The sequence below is a fragment of the Morone saxatilis genome, unplaced genomic scaffold, assembly GCF_004916995.1.
Source record: "Morone saxatilis isolate NCDOM2014 unplaced genomic scaffold, NCSU_SB_2.0 Contig1, whole genome shotgun sequence".
NCBI lineage: Eukaryota > Metazoa > Chordata > Actinopteri > Moronidae > Morone > Morone saxatilis.
The window spans coordinates 7,156,339-7,178,675 of record NW_023339651.1 but is presented as its reverse complement, the minus strand read 5'-3'; the positions used below and the strand labels follow the sequence as shown (position 1 = coordinate 7,178,675).

Here is a 22,337-nt window from a genome sequence, read left to right as displayed (position 1 = left end):
CAGGTCAGCGTGCAGTGTCCTCCCTTTCTCATGCATCGGGACAGCCCTGCATGCAACTCGATGAGAGGAGCTGTCATGTGGTTTTAATCTTCTCTAGAAGACTGAGATCATGATAAAGGCCTGCTACCTAGCCCCCATCTGGTCTCCATTCACTTCCTTCTCTTCTCCTTGGTTGGAGAGGAGCCTCCTTAAACATTGGTGAGGAAGGAGCCAAACAATCTTAAGACCTCACTCACCCATGGAATCGGGTCTGCTGATTCACAACATAATTCCTCTGTCAAAGTCAAATTTGATAAACTAATTGAATGTTTTTATTTAAAACTGTATGCTGTCAGTGAAGTCTCTATAATGCTGGATATGTCTCTCCTTTGCACCCATAAGGTCAAGCATCATGACTATCTGAACTACTGAAGTGCTGCTGCTAATTCATCACATTGACAGCCAATACTGTCAGGCAATGGGGCCCACTTGAACTTCATCCAAAAATATCAGAACAGTACCAAATGGTAGTAAAATGAAATAGGGGCAAATTAAAAGAGCGTGTCTTATAAGGTCATTAATAGTCACAAAGTGTTACTGCAGCTTAAACTTAGAATAACTGAACCCACAAACTCAAGGTTCTCTACTGGCTCCATCAGGTGAAGCTTTCCCATTAGACAATGCTCCCATGCCCCCAGCAGAGAGCTTTCACTGTAGGGAGAAAAAATGGCTTTGTCAACGTCTTGGAGCTGCCAAACAGCTGCTAAAGATACTGTCGGTGAAATCTGCTGCCAACAGGCATCACTTTCAGTTTCACACTTTGACATTAAATAGAAACAGCTGAGAGGGAAAATCTACTTCCTGAGGTCGAAACACTGCCAAGAACTGATGCACTTCACCTGCTATACAGGTGTATGATAACCTAAGAACCTGTAAAACTGAATGATTTTTTTATTCAAATGGCTTTGGAAACTATAGTTAATTACTCTGAAGCATAATATACTATCAATCATGCTGTATATTGCTTTATGTTCTTTGGTGTTGTTGCCTGCATTTTTCTTTTATTTGAATAAATTGCAGATCAAGAACTAGCTATTTAGCTAAATATGGCATATTTATATCACAATGATTTCCATAGTAACACTTCACTTTATCATTACCCATTTAAGTATTTGTTGTGCTCATCAATGACAAATAGAAGGGTTACCATGACCATTAATGCGAACTGTCCCTGATGAATAAATAGTGTCAAAAAAAGTACAGTAATAAAACACATCAATCAAAAGTATCGAAGGAGTAATTATGTAATGCTCTTTGTGGAATGCTGATGTATTCATATATTTATCATATGCTGTCAAAATGTTTATTAGCTCCAGAACAGTGTTTTGTTTTAAATCCAGACCTGCTCTGTGACCCCCTCCATTAAATCTGAAGACTAGAATGCCAGTATGTGTTTAACACATACTTTTGTCCTCTTTTATCCCTCTCTTCTTTTACTCATTTGCACTTTCTTTCTTGCACTTTCTTTCAGAGCTGCAACTAATGATTATTTTTTATTAGTGATACATTGCTTAATTATTTTTGATTAATTGATAAAAATGTCGAAAATATAAAAAAATCTGTTCGTTTTTCCCATAGCAAGCCATCCACACATTTGAGAGGCTAGATTCAGCCTTTTATTGCATTTTTTATTGATTATCTTTGATTTAAACTCCTACACTCATGATCATTATTAAGACTCCCCTCTGTCTCTTTACCACTTTGTCTTTCTGTTGTTTTGTCCTCTCTCTCTTTGGGTCTCTCTGCCTCACTTGCCCACAGAGTACAAGTCAAACCGGATTAGAGGCAAATAAGAGTCTTTGAGAATCACTGAGTGAGAGGGATTTAACACTACAAACCTCTGGCTTTCTCTTCCCCTCAACTTTGACAGCCTGCAATGCCATAACTAAACTCCATGGAATACTACTGGCAGCAAATTTACCACCTTGTGATATTTGGATATACTTGCTCACCCCAGTTGCTGTTTCATCTTTTTCCGTCTCCCCACCCTGCAAGTCTGGCTCCATTTTAATTATTTATGTGGTGGTTTGTATTGTAGAATTGAAGTCTCGCTTGGATGACGCTAGCTCCTGTTTTAACCTCGTTATTTTTATGAGACTGTGCATAACTGTCAACATGCATATACATATATATACATAATAAGACACAAAAGAACCATGAAAATGGTCGACATCACATCCGTCTGAAGGTGCAATGAACAGCATCATTTCCCAGGTTAGGCATTAGAGGCTGTTGTAGTGGATAAAAGCTCCCCAGACCCACCGGAGAAATTGCAGTGAGTAACATCATCAAATAAAATGTTTCCAACTGAGGGAACAGCGAACCCACTCACCATGACCATCCTGCAGGAGTTATGGCGTGATGCACTGCGAAACGACGCCCCCCTGGGCGCGACATGAATGTGAGGTGGAGGAACCGGGGGTCTTGGCTGCCCAGGGCCAGAGGAGAGGGACAGGGTGAGAGACAGCGGGACAGGGTGGCTGAGGTGAACTGGAGGGCACTGGGGCAGTCTGCGTAGGTTGTGGGAGGGGTAGGGGGCTGGTGGGAGCACCGCCTCTGGCCCCCGGTGAGGAGGCTGCAGAAAAGATGAAAGACAGAACCAGAAGAGTCAGTCAGAAGAAAAACGGTCTGCTTCCTATCAGAAACAGTCTTGTTATTCTCCTCCTCTTCCTCTACCATTCTTCCTGATGCTGTCAAAGGTGTATAAATCAAACAATCCCACTTGCCTGGTCACTATTCACAACTTAACCTAATAGGTAACCTATCAAAGGGAAAGACCAAGACTGTGCCATAAGCACCCGCCTGGCCTCATTCTAAGGTGGACACAGCGAAAGAGCCCACACACACTCCCATTGAGAGAGATCAGACATAGAAGGTTGCCAAAATATGAGTCCGCCTAGTGTGTAGACCTGGCCAGATGTGCACACATAATGTAACACACACAAAGTCACGCACACATGCCCTCATGCGGCGGTTGAACACAGCTCCCGACAACTGGAAAATGACCTCACCTACACTGTGCTTACATCAAACAGCCTTACATCCTCTCTCTTCTTACCGTTGACCCCAAATGAGAACCACATGCTACTAACTGAAAACACCAATCCCATGGTAATGCACAACAGCTTGCCTCACTCATGTGCCACCATGCAGCGCAAATGTCAATTCTGACACGGCTCCTCTTATTTCAGCACCCCTAACTCAATCGATCACAGGTCCCTTCCCATTACAAAGCATGTCAGGGCGGCAATAGAGTAGTTAAGGCGCACAGTGATATAGGCACATAAGTCATTACAGCAAAATCCCTGCTCTGTCTTGCAATTATCAGTAATAGGATGACTTTATATCTCAAGTAAGCCACTGCATCAACATTCTTCATGCAGAGAATGTGCAGATAAATCAATTTCTCTCGTAACAGGCAGCTGTTAATGACAATAACTGTAAGCAAGAGTCGCGAACACAATGCTCGTGCCGTTATCACTACCTCCTCCACATGTCCACAAAGAGACGGAAGATTTAATTGGATTTGAATGAGCTGCCATTCGTGTGAAAACAACATGTCAATCCTGCTGAGAATGATTTGTGAATAATATTATAGCATGGATTATCTGCTGGTGAACCTCTGTACAATAGTCTTGTCTATCTGCATAAAATGTCTAGTTTGTAGTGGTCCTGTCAAATAAAGACGTGCAATCTAGTGACCTTGAAGATGTTGGCGCTGTGTGGCAGAGGCGGGGCTGGTCGAGATGGAGACGCCGTGCTCGCTGATGGAGGCTGGTTAGGAGCAGCGGGTCTGCTGATTGCAGCACTTACGGATCTGGAATTTAAAGACAAATGTTAAAGACATTATATAAATCTTCTATGATATTTACAAATGATTAAATTTTTTAGGTTTTGAAAAAAGCACCTGAGCTTCTCAATTGGGTTCTTTTTACTGGTGAAGAGCAGCCCCAGTAAGGATTTTCTCTTGATGCAGATGATTAGGCCGGCTCCCAGGACAGTAAGGAGAGCCACCAGGATGCCCACTGTCAGATTCCTGCTGTCTGCTCAAGGGAAACAATAGGTAGTCTCAGAGACAAAAGTGTTCTGGTGCTAGTTACTGTATCTGTAAACAATTTTTCGTGTTTTTTTGTGGAATTCTTTATACTTTTCTTGAAAAACATTGTTTTGTTGAGAAAACCGTAGTTTTAGCACTCCTAAGATCCACTTTGTTCCAGAGCAAGAGTCATTGATATATTGATATATTACTGCATAATGCTCATGCATTCCCTGCCCAAGACCAAAACATAACATGTCTCAAGCTACAAAAAATCAGTCATTTAATGTACTGGAGTTGCAACTATTGACTTACCTGCTAATCTGACAGGGCCACTGTCCACACTCCCTCCGAAACCGGCCTTGTCACAGAATGGAGGCGCCCAGTGAGCCTCACAGTGACAGTTCTTGTTATTGTTGCACACCTGCAGTATATTAAAAGGACTGTTAGAATCCCAAAATACAGTCATCAGCTAGTCTTTTTTGGGCTATGTCTGAGTAATTGCCTAACAACAAATATTTAATATTTAATACATTTAAATGTAATACACTTAATATGAATCTTCTCCACTCATCAGGCTACAGTGCATACACTTAACAGGTGATAAATGGTTTAAATGGGTCATTATGGATTAATCTACTCATTTCTTTTTACTACAACATAATTAATGTAGAGAATTTCAAAAAGAAAAGAAACAATGGCCATCAAAAAGCAGCAGATTCTCACAATTCACAATCTGAAGAAAGAACTTTGATAGTTAATCAGAATTGTTTTTAATTCATTTTCTGCCTAGCATTGTCCGCATTGGTTCAGCTCTTGACACTACAGTATAAATACTCATAATGCAGATGCTACATGTAAGTAGACAGAGTCAACCACCAGCCAGCACAACCAGGCTCCACAAGATGTCTGGTATAAAAACCATAGCAGACTTTTTGCCTTGTACCACATTTTAATCTCTCTCTGTGTATTGTCTTCCTGTCCTGCAGAGTGGAGGAATAGTAAAGTCTAAGAGGATTCCCTAGCAGGATAATATGGAACAGGTGAGGGCCTCTTTCCAAGGCAACATCTTGATCTAATCTGTGCATGCAGGGGTGCCCTGTCTCCTAGAGGAGCAACATCCTTTTATTTCTGTGAGTAAAACAGTCCTTTGAGCTTTATAGATATGTCTTAATTGGAACTAGACAAACAAATATGACTGTATAATAACTGGAGTTTCATTTCAAGAGACAGTAAAAACTGTTTCCTCTGTAGCTTCGATGAAGGAGAAATTTAAACCAGTCACAGTCAAGACCTCTGGGACCTACCAATGAATTTAAGGGTAATACCACAAAGCCACATTTGTCATCTCAAGCAGGACCACCCACTGACGTTTGATGGGTGGCATTTAAAAAAATCCAATATCCATGCTCCCAAACTCAAAGTCAAACTGTGTGTCACTGCTCCTAGCGTTTTGGCCAAATAAAGCCTGGCCTTCAGATTTCAACACAGTTGTTGGGACAAGGACGACTGCCTGAGAGTATGATGAATGGCACTTAAAGCTGAGCATAAATGAAGCCATTATATCTAATTGATTGAACCTTTCAGCATCCAGAATGATTGATTGCAAGGCATTGCAAAAGCTCCCTACCCACCGTATACTGGGCATTTTTAACATATTGGAGCCAAAATGAGTTTCTGTGCAAGGGGGGGGATATTAAGTAAACAAAAGATTCTTGGTGGAGACTGACTTGAGATGGACAGCTATCCCCTCAGGTCCTCACAACACTGCAATAGGATGAAAGTTGCTGTGCTACTCACCCCTCGACCACTGCACTTGGCTGAGCACTCGTGCACACCAAAAACACTGACGTTCTGGCACTGACGATTCAGACACATCTGAAGCAGACAAAGACATTAAAAATTGACAGTGTGAGCTGAAAGAGGATTTCAGTAATATTCTAAACCCTTTAATCTTTTAAGGGAGAATACCAACAGATCCATCCTTCTATTTCTTTTAATTTGCCACCGACAAACCACTTCAGCTATAAAACAGCATACCATAAAATAAAACAATGTTAACAATGGGATTTTTCAAGAATGTATTAAAGATGCTCTTTAAAAGTTAGAGGATGTGTACTCTGTGCTCCTTAAAGGCACCACACCCAACTATATCCAGGCTGAATGTGAAGATGAACTTGGCAGCACTGGGCAATGTACTGCCAGAACCCTTGACAGATGAGGGCTGAGGCTGGATCGTCCTTAAGGGCGGAGGCTCATAGAGAAGTAAATTAGACTAAATGGAGTAACTGTATCATTGAAGTGACCAATGGCTGAATTGATGACCACTGGAAGATGCCAAAAGGACTGAATAATGGTAAGTCAATTAAGTGTCTGAGGTTGTGCAAGTCTGAAATGACAGGACACACCCTGAAGAACTTCTGAGAACGTCTTAGTCATGGCCTGTCACTCCACATCACTTTTTCCACTCTTATTTCCCAGCATTTGGGCAATATATTTATATTGTGCTTTCACACACTCTTACAGAAAGCTACCATTGCTATTTAACAGTGGTGGTAGAGGTATTTGAATCCTTCACTTAAAGGATAGATTCACAGTTTTCTAAGTCTGTCTTAAAACAATGCTTGCATGCCCATATGTACACTGAGACAGCAGTCCTCATTATGTGCAAAGATAAAAGTTCAGCCAAAGCTAATATGAGGCTTCAGTAGTCTGAGTTAGTCAAATAAAGAGGCTATCTTCAAGTTAAAAAGATTAGCATAGTACCTTTGCGTTAATATCCTTCCACTGAACCTCTAAAAGGAATAACTGTCCGAGGAAACACAAAGAGGAAATTTTGGGCTAAAAATATAAAAACATTTAAAGGGATTTTTTTTACTGCCAGTGTTAATAGGAGAAATGACAACAGTAAATCTTTCAATGTGCATATGGGCAGGTGAGTATTGTATTGTATTGTATTGTAACAAAGACTTAAAGTAAAACTTACTTACTTAAGTAAAAGTATATAAAAATAAAGTGATCTTAGGCTTTTTAAATCAACTTGTCTTTGGTTTATTTATTTATTCAAATGCATTCTTTATATTGTGTACTTTTTATGTATGTTTTTATTTATATGTGCTTAATTTATATTCTATCAATTGTGAAGCACTTTCTAATGCAGGTTTTGTGCTGAGGTCAAATTTCACTTATTTTAATGGTGCCATATTATTAATTAGAGTACATTTTACAATATTATAGTTGTAGATGATTCAAATTATTATTACTTTATATACTTTATAGTAGTTTAATCCATAACAAGGTATCAGATTTTAAAAGCTGACCTTTTATAAAATCTTAATTTGTAAAGCAACCAAATCCAGCCGCCAGATTAATGTAGTGGAATAAGAAGCACATACATATTTTGTAGAGTACAAATATAGAGATATAAAGTGGCAGAAAATGGGATGAGTACAAGTGCCCTAATATTGTACTTTGTTACTTTTCACTACTGCTAATGACTCAGTTAAATGTTGGGACAATTTGTGCGTTGCATGTGTATCTATAACATCACAGGCCTCAGCTCTCACCATTCCACCTCCACACTTGGTCCCCGTCAGGACCAAGCCGGGGTCCGGCATGTCATCACCCAAGTAGACGTGTGTACCACGGCACAGTATCCTTCCCCCTTCCTGCAAGGGGATGTTTGTTTCTATGGAAACAGCGTTGGTACCAATTACTGGGCGGTTAGCTCCACCTTGACACTGGATTTTGCCACATTTAGCATCTCTGTAAACAGAATGAACAACAGGGAGAATAACAATGTGATAATTGAATAACATGTCACCGTTTTCCCAAATGTGTATATATATGCAATTATTTTTTTTCTCTTACTCCTGGTGTCCAATTAGGGAAACTGCAGGACAGGCAGCTTGTTTGTGCGGTTTTCAGACCATAACCTGAGAGATTTTGTAACTCGCTGCATGCCACCAAGTGACTGTAACCTTCAATTAGGGCTGCAACTAAAAAACTAATTATTACTAGTGGTTAACGTTTTGGGTTTATAGTTTAGTCGATAAATTGATAGAAAATTATGAAGAAAGCCGTAAAGAAAGACGTCTTTAAATTTCTTGTTTAATCCTACAAACAGTCAAGTACACAAAGATATGCAATTTACCACAGTATAAAACAAGGAAGATTTTAGAGGCTGGCACCAATTAAAAAAAAACTGCTAATTAATGAATCAATTGATTGTTTCCGCACTAGTCAATGGCATCTATTTCAGTCTCTAGCATCGAAAAAGTCCTGTCATGTAAGAGTGTTCAGTTACTCGTATCAAGGACAATTTCTTTACGCAGAATAACTATAGTATATGCCCTTCACTGCTTTCCACAACTGACAATTAAATGCATTAACTGGTTTCTATGGGAATGTCAAGACGTCTTACCGTGCTTCACATTTGGCGAAGGAGCCTTTGGAGTCCTTGCCACAGTTGCCATAGGGGTCTCCTGCTGAGTTGACCCTTTGAAAGCAGATTCCCGGAGCAGGCTTTGCTCCTAGAGAACACAATGAAACACCTTAAGAAGCTGTTGACTGCTACTGAACCAATCACAGGCAGTGAGAGCCAGCAAGGGGGCTTCTACCTACCTTGGCCCCACAGCGTGATACATTGCTGCTCGTGAGTCTGGCAGATGCCGTTATAACAGTAACCATCCACGTTGTGGCAGGAGTGGCCATCATGCAGGTAGATGTTGGAAGGGCAGTGAGGGCTGGTACCGGTGCAGAACTCAGGGAGATCGCAAGAGTTACTGGATTCACGGCATGGAGTGCCTGCTGGCTTCAGCTGCATTTGAATGTTGACAGCAAGTATAGTCATTAGGACAAAAAACATCAACAAACACAAAAAAAGAAAAAAAACTAAAGAATTTTGACAAAGGTGCTGATGTAAGATTTAAGAGAAAATATCTTTATGTCAAGATGCCTGTGTAAAAACTGTGTCATGTCTGGCTAATCAGTATACATCCTACCTGACAGTCCTGGCAGCACTGTCCGTGTGCACACACAGCATCCCCCTTCAAGGTGCAGGTAGTAGCGTTGCAGCAGGGATTCATACATTCCTTTAGATGGAAAAGGAAAGAAAAAAGAAGGCGAGCAGAGAAATGGAATGTAAGTGAGGGGGAACAAAAGTAAAGAAGAATTAACTCAGCACAAAGAGATCGTGTTTCACTGCAGAGTATATGCTCAGGCTTTGTTATTAGGATGCAGCTCTAGCAGGATTGTGTTCCATAGCAACTTAAAAACCTGGCAGAGGAAAGGAAAGAGCAGTTTCTAGTTTTCTAAAAAAACAACGTTTCTATCCGACAGGTCTTACAAGTTCATTCAAATCCCTGGAACTATGAGCTGGTGAGGGAAATACTAGGAGAAAAAAACTAGGAGAAGAAAAAAGAAATGGACACACTGCAAAAAAAATCTCTCTAGAGAAACTGGCTAGTATCAAACAAAAAACTCAAGAGGAAGATTCTCTTAATTCAGCTCAATGTAGGAATTATGAAAAGAAGACTTAAATTCTTTTGCATCCGTACATGCTACAGGGTGACAAGCTTCATCTTCAATCATGCAACCTCTGTGGAGGTAGGGGAAAATAGTGCAGTGACCTTTCAGGAATTAAACCCATACATATTGAACATCCTTCTAAGAGTTTAAAGAGTTACTTAACACTCCCAGAAAATCTTGTCTTTGGTGACCTCCAGTGGTTTAACTTCTCACCTTGCTGCAGTGATGTACAATTGCACCCCAGAATCTGGTGATATCACTGTTAGGTGAGGTGAGCACACTTATATGATGTATGATGATATGCTGGCTGTGGTCAGAGGTGAAACATTGCTTTTCAGCTCTGTGTTAAGTTACTCTTTAATAATCGAATGTGGATGGTGGTTGATAGGATTATTTATTTGATATTATTATAAAAAAATACATCGAAATATTCTTGAATTGCCCTTTTTGCAGTGCAGAGAGGGAGACACACAGTATCTGCACCATACCATCCCTCTAACATTTCCGATCTCACCATGGAGGTCCATCTGTTTCATGTTAGCCTTTATCATGAGCCATGCCCTGCACCAATCAGCAACTCTCTGCCATCTGATACGGAGGGACGCTAGCATCCAATCAAAGCTCAGTGCAGAAGATCTGTATGCATGTGTATGTATGCTTGTGCATGTATGATCTCACACAGAGGCAAGGCTGACTGGACCCCCGAGGGCCAGCTCTCTCCCTCTTGCCATTAAGCCGCGGTCTGAACAGACTGTACAGCCGAGTGCAGTAAGAGTGGGGAGGAAGTAGATGGATGGAGCTGGCAGGGGACACAGCTGACATGATGGGCCTTCCAGAACTTCTTTCAGCCTGAAGACCATTAAGGGCCTTTCCCATGGTCCCCGGGGCCAAAGGAGGCGGAGGAGTCGCACTGAAAAGAAGTAGCCTGTGATTGTGAGGAATAGGATCCAGGCTTTTTAATGAGGCTTTTTAATGGCAGAGAGAGGTGCTGTCTGAGCACTCTGATCTGGCCTGGGTTGGCATGATGCCGCTCAACTCTGTGGAGAGCTTTATTATCGCTGCTGGCTCAGGCCTGCAGGACTTATGTCAGTTCTTTGTCTTGAAGGACAAGGCCACTTTCAGCCTGACCCTGGCTGAAGCTTGAACCGCTCACAAAAAGATTCACTGGGAATAAAGGTGTAAACAAATCGCACAAGACAACAACGCATTCTGTCACGTAGGCTATTATATAACTCAAAATATCCTTCCAAATAGGTGTCTCCTTCATATTTCATAATTCTGTTATTGTCAGCCTGCCTCTGCTGATTGTCAGTTGCATCATGATGAACTGTTTTATCATCCTACAGTCACAGCAGTTTGCAACGTGTGCCACCATTATGTATGTGCATGCCAATGCAGATTCATTTAAATAATTCACGAGTTGACAGGGTGAAGCTGTCAGCGATGTTTCCTCTCAGTGAACTGTATCACGATCAGACAACCCTCTTCCCAAACACCTCTTCAGTGCAAAGAATGAATAAATTCACACTCATATCTCTAAGCTCATTTTCTGAAGACTGTGTGTGCATTACAAGAGCTCTGCGCCGTTAGCAATGAAATGGAGGTGAACTATTGGTTTTTGCTTTGGGAAGTGTTGGTTTGTGTGATGCTTTTGTGAGGAATGCTACAGAAACCCCCACTAGTGCTTCTGCTTATTTCATTTCTCAAATGTGGGGAACATAATTAACAAAGATTTATGGGTAGCAGTTTCGAAAGAGATTTCCATTTTGGCAGAAGGGGCATAAAACAAGAATGCTGAAGAATTATAAGTCTGGAGGTAAAAACACTTTGTCTACCGTGACTATTGCGTTCTTACCTCAGGTTCTCCACAGTCACACTCCTCTCCCTCCTCCACGTAGCCGTTGCCACATTTCTGCCCACCATAGAGCACCTTGACCTCAGGCATATTGAACAGACACATCCCGACGCCTTTTTCAAAACTGGCCGTGAGGTCTTTCTTGCTGCAGCTGCTGAACACTGTTGGGAACGGATACCTGTGAGTGAGAAATATTTAGTGAGTGACACAAACAGAGACAGAGGAGGAAGACAACTGAGATCACCCACAAGGGTCCTCTTCAGTCTGATATAATCAGAGCTAATTGCTGCTAATCACAAAATCAATTAACCACTAGAGCTCAACAACCTCTCCGAAGCTCCATTTGCATGCAAACCACACAGGGCCCCAGTGACTTCTCCCTCCACGGAGAGGAGGATCTGATAAGACATATTTTATGAGACAGGGGATCATAAAAACTCCAACCAAAAAGTGCTTCCTTCGCAAGACTTGCAACGCCCATAAATTTGGGAGAAACGGGGGATGGTGTGTTTTTAATATTGTTTTTGGAGTGGACAGAGAGGGTGGTCTGCTCCATGGGGAAAGCACACAGCCCAGGGCTCAGTCTGCCAAAAGCTTTGTTACAGACCTCATGTGGCTTTATTGAGCTTTTCTGTGATAATATAGTGCCTAGGATGATAGTGTGTGTGTGTGTGTGTGAAGCGTGCATAAATATGTGCAGATTGTATCTTGCTCTCTATGCTTTGCTCTGGCTCTTGATAAGAAAAGCACCATATGAGGTTTTTAATACCTCCACCCACACCATAAAATTCAGCCTAACAAGGCCAGAATGGGTGAAACTGTACGTTATAGTCACAATTATATCTGCACTTGTCTTTGTACACACAGATGAGTGCAGGTATGATACTATATTTGAGAGATGCAGGTCAACTTAGATGCCAAAATGTTTCTTTCAACAGCAATTCAACATTAGTTTAACGATTTTTAAATATAAAATATGTCCATTTGAGAGTCATAGGGGCCAATTCATACCCAGCCTGGGGTAAGGGATAAAGTCATATACTAGTTTTTGGCAGCCTTATAAATACAGCATATTGAGGTGTTTATGAGTAATACATGAGTATACATGTGGTGGGAGGTCAACCAAGCCTTGAACGCACACCCATTGGCTATATTGATATAGAATCAGAAAAAAACAACTGCTTTATCTCTGGAGTTTTTCTATTTCCATGAAGGAGGCACTCAATGTCGACAACTTCTTCAAACTGTGTTTTTCTCTGATTGAGTTTCACATCCAATACGACTCTAAATATGTCATGACGCACTGTGAATGTTTTGACATGACCTCATTCTCGGCTTGCCTCTGATTTCCATCATGTGTGGAGGCGGCTTACATCAGCCCCTGCTGCTGACCCCCCCTAAACACACAACCCGCTGCTCTCTAATGTCAATACTATCCAGAGGTTGTGTTAGGTGAAAGTGGGGTACCTTGAAGCAGATCTCTAGACACGATGGATTAAAGCAAAAGATCAGTGGATTGTAATGACATGAAATGGCAAAAGGAAAGAGCAATAACGATAGCTGTAATAACAGCCATTATTTGTCCCCTCCTCCTCTCCGAGCACCTCAGGGGATCTTGGTATGATGAACAGCTGTCAAGGCTGCTGTTCAACAGGCAGGCCACTTCCTTAGCAACTGCTGTTGTTGATTTCCTTTTTGCCCCCAAAGGCTGAGCCAAAATTGCTTGCTCAAGTTGCACCCCCTCTTTTGCTGCATTCATTCAATTTCCATGAAGTCAGCCTTGCTCTTTAGTTACCAGTCCATGCAATCCATGACAAACACTCACATCCCTGTCTTTTTTTTTGTAACTCTGAGATACATGAGCGGCTCAGGATCCAGCTGTTCTTTATGAGAGGCAATACAGAAATAATTGGTCTACCCTGCAACGGTCTGGGGTGGGAGGAGGAATAATGGCTGTGAAAAGGCAGAGGCACCAATGAATTACAGTGGATGGCATTTAGCAGCTGCAGTCCTCAGGGCTAGTAAAGTAGTGCCAGGGCCAGTCATGGTGGGCAACATCTGGGGCTTATGGTGAGCTAAAGATGCTCTAGACAACCACTCATCCCATGAGAGTCTGGGCCACCACCTCAAAAGAAAAGACCCAGTATGACTCTGTGACCTTCGGGCTTGTTCTCATCCTGTTCTGGCTTTACAAAGGATGCGCTGTGTTCACCTCCGCCCGGTCTCTAAGACTGCTCTTTTTTGTCTCATACTGCTAAATTGTGTTCTACCTGGTCATGCTCAAGTTTCATTACAGGATCAACTATTCTCTGTTCTGTGTTATTTTGTTAATTTTTAACCTACAGTCAGTGTTTGACAGTTTGACATCGTACAAAGGAATACCTGCGACTAAGCTGCAGCAATGGCCAGGCAAGTCTTTAATGGATCTGTGGGAGGTCTAGTGATAAGCAATCATTCCCAGATCTATTATAGGTCCCTATGATCTCCCTACACTGTGATCATACTACAGAGCTGAACGCTTTCAAACATCTCAAAGCTCTGCCACCTCAGCAAGGGGTAGATGAACTGTGACAGGTAACCACTTGGATAAGAAGTCATCAATAAAGACAAACTGTGGATTAAATGGACTCTCTGACAATTCACAATCAAAACCACACGCATTTCTATTGTCTCTATTTCTTTTGTTCTGTTGCCCTATCTTGTCAATTTAATCTAAGAGGGAAGCAGCAAAATGACTTTATAAATGCAAAAAATACTTTTACAAACAACAACAACAAACAACACATTCGAATTGAAAGCAGAAAATCTATGTGAGATCAGAGGTTGCTCTACTAAATGATATTTATTGGGAGCAGTCTATCTTCAGTAATAAAAAATTACACCATTCTTGTATGTCTTTTTTTCATGAAGGTCACGTTAAAATACACTGAGGCCTTTAACCCAAATTGTGGCAGGCCACAAGGGCAGACCTAGAATGTCCTTATGTTTCAGATCACAGAAAACGCAGGGAAACCAATTTAGCACATCCTGCAAAGCCAGTTTATGTCACATCTTTTCAGCCATAAAACTCTGATCAGGCCTTTCCATCTGTCAAAACATTTTACACCATTACATTTTTAGAGAAAACGTGTGTGCAAATACTGTTTGTGATGCTATATTCATTCTGTTATCACAGTTTTATTACATTTTGGAAGACCTTGATTTCCTGGCACAATGACTAAAAGCTAATTCAAACCTCACTGTGACAACTGTAATGATGACAAATATTTCATACTTGCTCAAGTAATTCAAAACCACACTTGCTTCACTACACATTTAATATTAATTTTACGGCTTCCTTTGCGCATGTAGAGACTGAGCTCTGGGTGATGACATTAGGTGATATGATCTGTTGTGGCCTTTGGTGCCTGTTAGTCTGGACTACATTGTAGATACTGAAGAGCATTTTCACATTGATTTCCCTATGGACCCAATTAAACAAAGTGTACTAGAGAGTTCCTGTTCTTCAGTGGGGCACGGGTCACATTTACATGGCATGCCTTGGAGTCACTTTCAGTGATGTCTGATTATTTTATGACAAGGGAAATATCAATCTCTGTCTGATGGTAAAACTGCTGCAGTCTTCTTACTTAGGACCTGACCCATGAGTGAAGGAATCCTGTCTTAATAATGCATCCTGTCCATCAAAATCTCAGCTTGTGTGACTGACTTAGAAGGCAAGTGACTATATTTCATATATCATGGAATTTATAACAAATGTATAACTTTAGAACTTATATATATATATATATATATTATATAACACATTTTGATTACAAACTAAAGTAAGTAAGTAAAGTCATGCTGTGTAAATGATGCATACATTTTTACAACTTTTTGTGCAAGTTTGGGAAATAGTTCTACAGTACCAGATACATAAATAATATGGAAACCAGCTCCATAACACAATTATGTTAAATCATTTAGAGGGCTTACAGACTGGTGATTTAGTAAAAATCTTGCAGCTGTTTGTCTGAAGAATTTGGTTATATTAAACGTGTTTTCCGAACCCCTTGGTACAAATTCATTTTAGCCGAATTGTGGTTCAGTCAGAATGCAATTTACATCTTCATAGAAAGGAAATTTATGTGCGAGTGTCATTGTTTTCTGACTTCTTTTTTTCAACTCCGCTTGGCTATATATTTTTGTCAATTTTCCTGGAATACCTCAAAACAGGCACAGATCTTGTGTCCTGCCAGTGGTGGTTAACAGCCACGAATTGTTGATGACAGAACTAGGCAAGTAGACCAGGCAGAACACATTTCAAAACAGACCATCAAGCCTGGAGGGGGCACAATAGAACTAAGGAGAAGTGGACCAAGCACAGAACAAGCACCTGAGATGGCTCTCTCATGTATATGTTTGTGCAAATATGCATGTTCCTCTGTCCATGGAGTAGCCAACAGCAACTGAGTTGTGTGTGTGTGTTCCTGTGTGTGTGTTTTTCGAGGAGTTACAATCTGTAACTACGATGAGGGATACCAGCCTGTTCTCATTTAGATGTAATGGGGGGATGGAGACATGGATGGAGAAGTGGACGCGACAATTGGCCGTGACCAATGTGAGCAGGAAACAAGCAGTGCGCTGTGCAGATGTGCAGCTGGCACTGGGACAACTTGTAGTTTTACTGCCCCCCACCACCTATCCCCCCAGCCCAGTATAATAATGATGAACTGGATCTCATTAACCCCTCTGCTCAATTCCTGGAGCCACAGCAGGGACAGGAGAGATTGATGGTTATCTGCCTGTACATATCAGGGACAATGAAGACATTCTTGTACTTAAAGATCAATCAAAAAAGCAAAAACAAAACACAAGGTAGTCCTGAGTGTAGGCAAGTTTCTTTCAATTATTGAATGTAGGGGCTGGTAATCAGTGGGGCTTTGTACCAACTCATCCAAGTCCTAGCCTTGTGAAGAGGCATTCTGTATAATCACATTGTGCTTTGAAAAGAACTGGTCGCCTGCCTAGAAAAACATGGCAATCTGTAAACAAATAACTGTACCAGCCGAGTGATAAACAGGATTCAGGTGACTGTGTATGTAGCCACATGGCATTTTAAAGCATGGAACTGCGAGGGGCTTGAGCTGTACCCATGGGAGATGTTGTACCGCCTCAGGCAGAGTATATGGTGCTGACCTGGAATTAACTTAGGAATTCGAATGAGGGAATACAGAGTTCCTAAACATCCTTATTTAAATGTATTGCTTCCTTAATCCTGGATTAAACAGCAGAGCAGCAATATGGAGCAATAAGGAGGTGTAGAGGGGATTATTTCGAAACCAAGGACCAGATCATTTCTTTCTTTTGTCAGCTTGAATGAAAAAAGCACAATCTCTGTAGAGAACAGACCAAAAAAAACCTAAATATTCATATATTATTTTATTTCTCTCTGTCAAGTCTATGTTTAGTACAAACTAAATTTGTTCACATCTGGAGAGGTTCGTCACGGCTACCTACGGTTTCAGATTCAGATATTTTAAGGGAGAGGTGATACATGTTCTGTACATAAAAACTGTGTAATAGACAGTTTTCAAAGGTATTTAACAATTTATTTGAAGCTGCAGAGAGAGATTGTCTACCATTAAAATTGCATGTGTGTCAAAGAATAGATTCACTCTAACTGGCTGTGAATAAGGAAGAGAAAACGGAGAGCCAGGGAGAGACAGAGCAGGAGAAATATAAAAACAAGCATGCTCTTTTTTTATGCGTTCATCTTGTTGCCAATTTTAGAACAAAGTCCGTGACCAGGGATACCCCCAATCAGGGTTAAATATAAATCTACATCTTACTGCTGTGTTGTTTTATGAGTCTATAATCAAGAATAGTGTTACCCTGTTTAGAATGGGTCTGGTCCAAGCCAAATACAATAGGATATTTCCAGCATAAACGCCAATCTGAGGCTCCCACAGACCACTAGACCTTGGGCTGGAACTGATACCCGATGTTTCCACCCAGAGCATCCATATCCCTCTGCTCGGTCTACTACAAGAGACATTACAATCCATAGTGAGCACCTCTGTCTCGATACATTAGATTGAACACAGTGTGCAAACCTCACTCGCACACCCTAGCTACAGAAGCATATTTTGTGCAATAGACACTTTTTCCAAAGTGTTTTATTTGGTTTATTGGAGATCAGCTTCATTGTGTCAGGATAACTGTACTGTTTTGGCCATGCACTGCCACTGAACCATTGGCTTCCCATTCAGAATGAGTCATATTGCCTCAGGGCATTAGCACAGCTGTTGAATCTGCCATAAACCCAACAGCCCAACAGTTCAACAGCATTATTTGCTTACCGCTTGACAGACAATAAATTACAAATGGAGAGCATGTGAAATAATGTTTACATATGATCACAATCTGTGCTTTTTTGAGCTACACTTGCTTTATTTAATAAGTGACAAAATTAATGCAAATTTAATGATGAATGATGATTTAATTTCAGTAAGGACTAAGGAGTCAATTATCTTGAAGATCTATCGACTCTTACTTGTCAAGATAGACACTGTGACTCACCCGGTGGAGGGAGTCATAATGCAGCCTCCACGATCCACTGTCACCCTGCAGCCACACCCCCTTTCTGGAGTGTCATGGTTCATTCCAAAGTTGTGTCCGAGCTCGTGTGCCAGAGTGACTGCAGCGCCCAGCGGGTTGTCAGAATGGTCCTACAAAACAATCAACCATCAATCACGCAGAAACTTAACTTGGCATTTCATTTAAAACCTCTTTACTTTATGAGTCTGATTTATTGAGTTCATTTCTAGGCTAGACATGATGCTACAAGCAACGTCCCATAATAAAATGTGTTTAGTTTACAGTTGTGTTGCAGCAAACAATAGCTAATTAAAAACAGACGTTTCTGATTACATACTCTGAGGAAAATAACAAATAATAAAAAATGTAATGCTAGCCAAATTGTTGTTCCCCACAGGACCCACTGGAGAAACATTACTCAAAACAAGTGATTGTAATTGCATATTGCCAAGATTAAACGAACAATGCTGTTGGATCTGTGCTTATCAGAGCGTTTCCTCTGCTCGACGTTGTGGCACTGAAGTGAGAAATGAAACACCAGAATGCAGGCTGTCACCTTCAGCCTGCTCTGCAAAACTTTGTCAGAGCCAGATGCGCTGCTTCATCCACACAAATAAAGACATGAACCTCCTCTGAACAACACTAGCAAATAGGTTAGGTTAGAGGATGCACTGCGAAGATGATGCTACAGTGACACAGATTGAAAGACGCTACTGGCTGAGGTGCCGAGATTTCCTGCGAGGTGTGTAAAACACGAACACGTGAAAAGACCGGATAAATAATACAGACGGAGCAGCTATCGGCTCTTCATGGATGCAGAGCTATGCATCAGAGCACCTTGCCTCTAGAGTCTTCCGTCACTGTGCATTATTCAGCAGTGCTGTCCAAGTCGAGCTTAGACTGATGAAGTGCTCTGCTGGGGGATTTTGAAAGTAACGGTCATCAGCTGTCAGCACTTGCAGATTCAACTGTGTAGCCTGGATTCATGGGAAAAAAGGATTTTTTTTCCTGGAAAAACCCAGACACCTTAACCGACTGATGGGGCTGAGGTGCTCAAGAGGGCACTGAATGCCACTGTCTGTGTTCTGTTTCACCACACCAATGAAATTAATGTAACATTCAGGGCTGGAAAATGGAGATTCCAGATGGTTTGAGAATAAATGTTTAACATTTAACTGCCTAGAAAGATAACAATGAGACCCATAGGGGAAGTTGGCTAATGAGTTCAAAGGTACTCTGTAAACGAAGGGAGACAACAGGTTGTGATTTGCCCAGCAGAAGATGTCTGCGGTTGGAAACTAATTCTTTGTGTCTCTGACCTGATGTATGTGTGTTTGTAGAGCTCTATCATAATGACCAAGTCCCCACTTTACCATCTGGAAAGACAAGAGTGAAGAACCATCTGGGGACTAGCTGTAAACCTTTACCACTAGCCAGCCAGGCCACAAGACAAACAGCCACTCAGAGACATAGAGTGTAAAATAATAGCATGACTTGCGCTAATACAACATGACTTGTGCACACATTATAGGGTTGCAGTTCTATAATGTGTGATCATTTACAATGTCCCTATTTTTTCATTCAGGCTGTGATATGCAGTACCCTTAAATTCACTTATTTGTTGCACCTCATTAGGAAGGGAAGGTTTCCACTCGTGTATCAGCACTAAGTGGAGAAGTACTAGTACTTAACTATGTATACCCTTGGCTTTCCTGGAAAAAGTCTCGATGATGTGTGCGCCCTGAAGTTAATATAAGTTAATATCAACCCTGGAATCCTTAGCTCAACCCTTGCACAAGACACTCAGGGGAGAAATATGAGAGTATTATGTCAGACAGGAGGGAGGTGCAGAAGAAGGCAAAGGGTGGAGGGCAGGAAGAGAAAGAAGAAAAGGATAAAATAAGTCTGGTCTCCTTTTTAGAAGGCAAAAACCAAATATTTCTTTTGTACTCTTTTGCTTTAGGATGGATTCAAGGTATTCGGTGTACATTCTCTAGCACAATTGTACATACCATAACAATTCCTCCTGACTGCTCTGCTGTGCACATACTCATGATGGGTGCCATACCAATGGTGGTGCCCTGAAAATAGACCCCACTAAGGGGGAGAAAACAGGGGTCACATCACATCATCAACACAAAGTATGTCTTAATGCTTGAATTGTGAAGGTAAAGGTACCCAAGAGAGTTTCTGACCACTACTGGCCCTATAGAGCAATGTTTTGATGACTGCTGTAATGTAAATTAATTATTTTTCTAATAACAGTTTCTTTCTTTGGTCATTCTGTGAGGCTAAAACATTTTTCTTAGTTTTTCTGTTGACATTCAGAATTTGTATACCTCTGTGCTGGGTAGTGAAATGTGCACATTTTGTCATTTTAAGACTAGAGTATTCTGTATTTTCTTAGAATTATATTATCAGGATTTAGCATTCAGCTGCATTATTTTGTCATATTTTATCATTTATTTACCTGTATATAAAAATTTCATATTTTTATATATTTTTGTATTCACGTAAACTGGTATCTACAACTAAAGCAATTTTGGGGCACAGCTTTCACAGAATGCTAATGGACGGATTCAAAAAAGGCTTTGCAAATGTTTTATTAAGCAGGTAAATTTGTTTTGGTGTCACAGAATCACGTATGTTGGTTATGAAAAGTCCACACAGCAGGGTTCCTTTGAGGATAGCTCAAAAGAAGAGGAAATAGCAGTCACACTACAATGCATCATATTTGATTTTGCTTGGAATAAACAAAAGACCGCTACAAAACTATCATGTGTTTTTCCTTAATTTTGTGCTCTTAATAATTTTGAAAAGAAATATCTTTCAAATAGTGATATGTTTTTTGGAACACAGTTATTACGTAAAATCTACCTGATTAGCTGGGCGTTATCATGAGGCTTCTGAGGCAGCAGCTTGACTTTCCTCCAGTCAAGGAACTCGTGCAAGGTGGTGAAAGGGTCCTGGGTGATGGGACATTTGTCCACATCACTCCACACCTCCAAGCCCACCAGGGCCACACGGATATTCAGAGCCCTGTAGAACTGAAGGCAGAGAGGAGGAGGGGGAGGCATGGAGAGAGATGTGGTTTTGATCTGTCTCTCCTAACATTTCTATTACTCTCTTCACTGTACATTACCTATTAAAATACAATTGCTGTACAGTGGTCTCTGAACAAATCCTTAAACATTAAACATATGAATATTTACTATATGAACGTATCATATCTCGCTTCTGATTTATTAAAACGCCACCCACAGCGCCTATTATTACAACTACCTCTTTGCAACATTTCTCAGTCGAGTTATGGAATTGATCATCCGTTCATAATCCAATCAGCCTCTGCTCACAGGTCGGTTAATTCTAAAAAGGCTTGATGTGACCTCTAATAAATCACTTTCCTACACTACAATCCTTCTGTTCATTTGATTGTTACCTTGTCCACGTAATTGGCGATCTCAGCCAGCCGCTGCTTGACCTTCTCCATGTCCTTGCCTTGCTTCTGAAACTGAACAACACCATCAGACAGAGCAAAGCAAGGAGAAAATAGGTGATCCACCCTCTTGAATGTTTATTATCATCAAAGACATTTTGGGACATATTAACACTGTGTCAGCTCTAGGAATGTTTTCACAGGGTTTTCCCAGAGCTGTGCTACAGTCACTGTCATGTTAATTCCACTGGAGCTTCTGCTGCAGTTGCTATCATCAAAGAGCTCCTCAGTAGATCCTAGGCTAGAGAGATAATCTCAACCACCTCGTCTTATATCCAGCTTTTACTCTGTTTCTGTGGCTCAAAAGCATTTGACATTGACCTTTATGTGTCATGTTAGCAAGGAACAATTTCTTCTTGTTGCCCTCTTTAAGATCTTAAGTCTGAGATTTGAGATAATGCAGAGCGCACATAATGGAATAGTCTCATTTGTAAGTCAAGTGGTCAAATGATGTATGCAGGGAGATGTAGCTGGAGCTGGAAAGTGAAACAGATGAGTAAGTGGACACATCAGAGGCGACAACAAGGCAGTGGTGGAGCCATCTTATTTATGTCTCAAGGGGATGGAGGGGCAGGTAAGTATGTGACCTCTGAGCTCCTTTCCTGTGGGATTCAGCAGCAGAGGGTGAAGAGGTCGATTCGATTTGACCTATGCTTACCTCTCTATTGTCAGCCACAATGATCAGCTCCACATACTTGGTTGTAGTCTGGGCATGGCGTTTATGCTGCAAGGGGTGAGTGAAAGGGAGTGGACAGGGAATACGTGGGTGTAAAGAAGAAAATATATGGGGGAGAGGTGGGGAT

The 22,337-nt window shown here is 41.1% G+C and overlaps 1 protein-coding gene across 1 annotated transcript in view; it reads right to left on the bottom strand.

Moving 5' to 3' along the window:
- The window catches only part of LOC118329103 (disintegrin and metalloproteinase domain-containing protein 12-like), a 70,342-nt gene that overhangs the window by 2,663 nt on the left and 45,342 nt on the right, over nucleotides 1-22,337 (bottom strand). The window contains exons 7-21 of the mRNA XM_035663075.1: nucleotides 22,193-22,258; nucleotides 21,478-21,549; nucleotides 20,916-21,085; nucleotides 20,051-20,135; nucleotides 18,021-18,169; nucleotides 11,460-11,637; nucleotides 9,079-9,168; nucleotides 8,699-8,894; nucleotides 8,499-8,607; nucleotides 7,642-7,840; nucleotides 5,876-5,953; nucleotides 4,391-4,499; nucleotides 3,947-4,082; nucleotides 3,742-3,856; nucleotides 2,372-2,614 (exon numbers count right to left, since the gene is read on the bottom strand). Of these exons, the coding sequence (XP_035518968.1) occupies nucleotides 2,372-2,614; nucleotides 3,742-3,856; nucleotides 3,947-4,082; nucleotides 4,391-4,499; nucleotides 5,876-5,953; nucleotides 7,642-7,840; nucleotides 8,499-8,607; nucleotides 8,699-8,894; nucleotides 9,079-9,168; nucleotides 11,460-11,637; nucleotides 18,021-18,169; nucleotides 20,051-20,135; nucleotides 20,916-21,085; nucleotides 21,478-21,549; nucleotides 22,193-22,258 (1,995 nt within the window). The remainder of the gene's footprint in view (nucleotides 1-2,371; nucleotides 2,615-3,741; nucleotides 3,857-3,946; nucleotides 4,083-4,390; nucleotides 4,500-5,875; nucleotides 5,954-7,641; nucleotides 7,841-8,498; nucleotides 8,608-8,698; nucleotides 8,895-9,078; nucleotides 9,169-11,459; nucleotides 11,638-18,020; nucleotides 18,170-20,050; nucleotides 20,136-20,915; nucleotides 21,086-21,477; nucleotides 21,550-22,192; nucleotides 22,259-22,337) is intronic.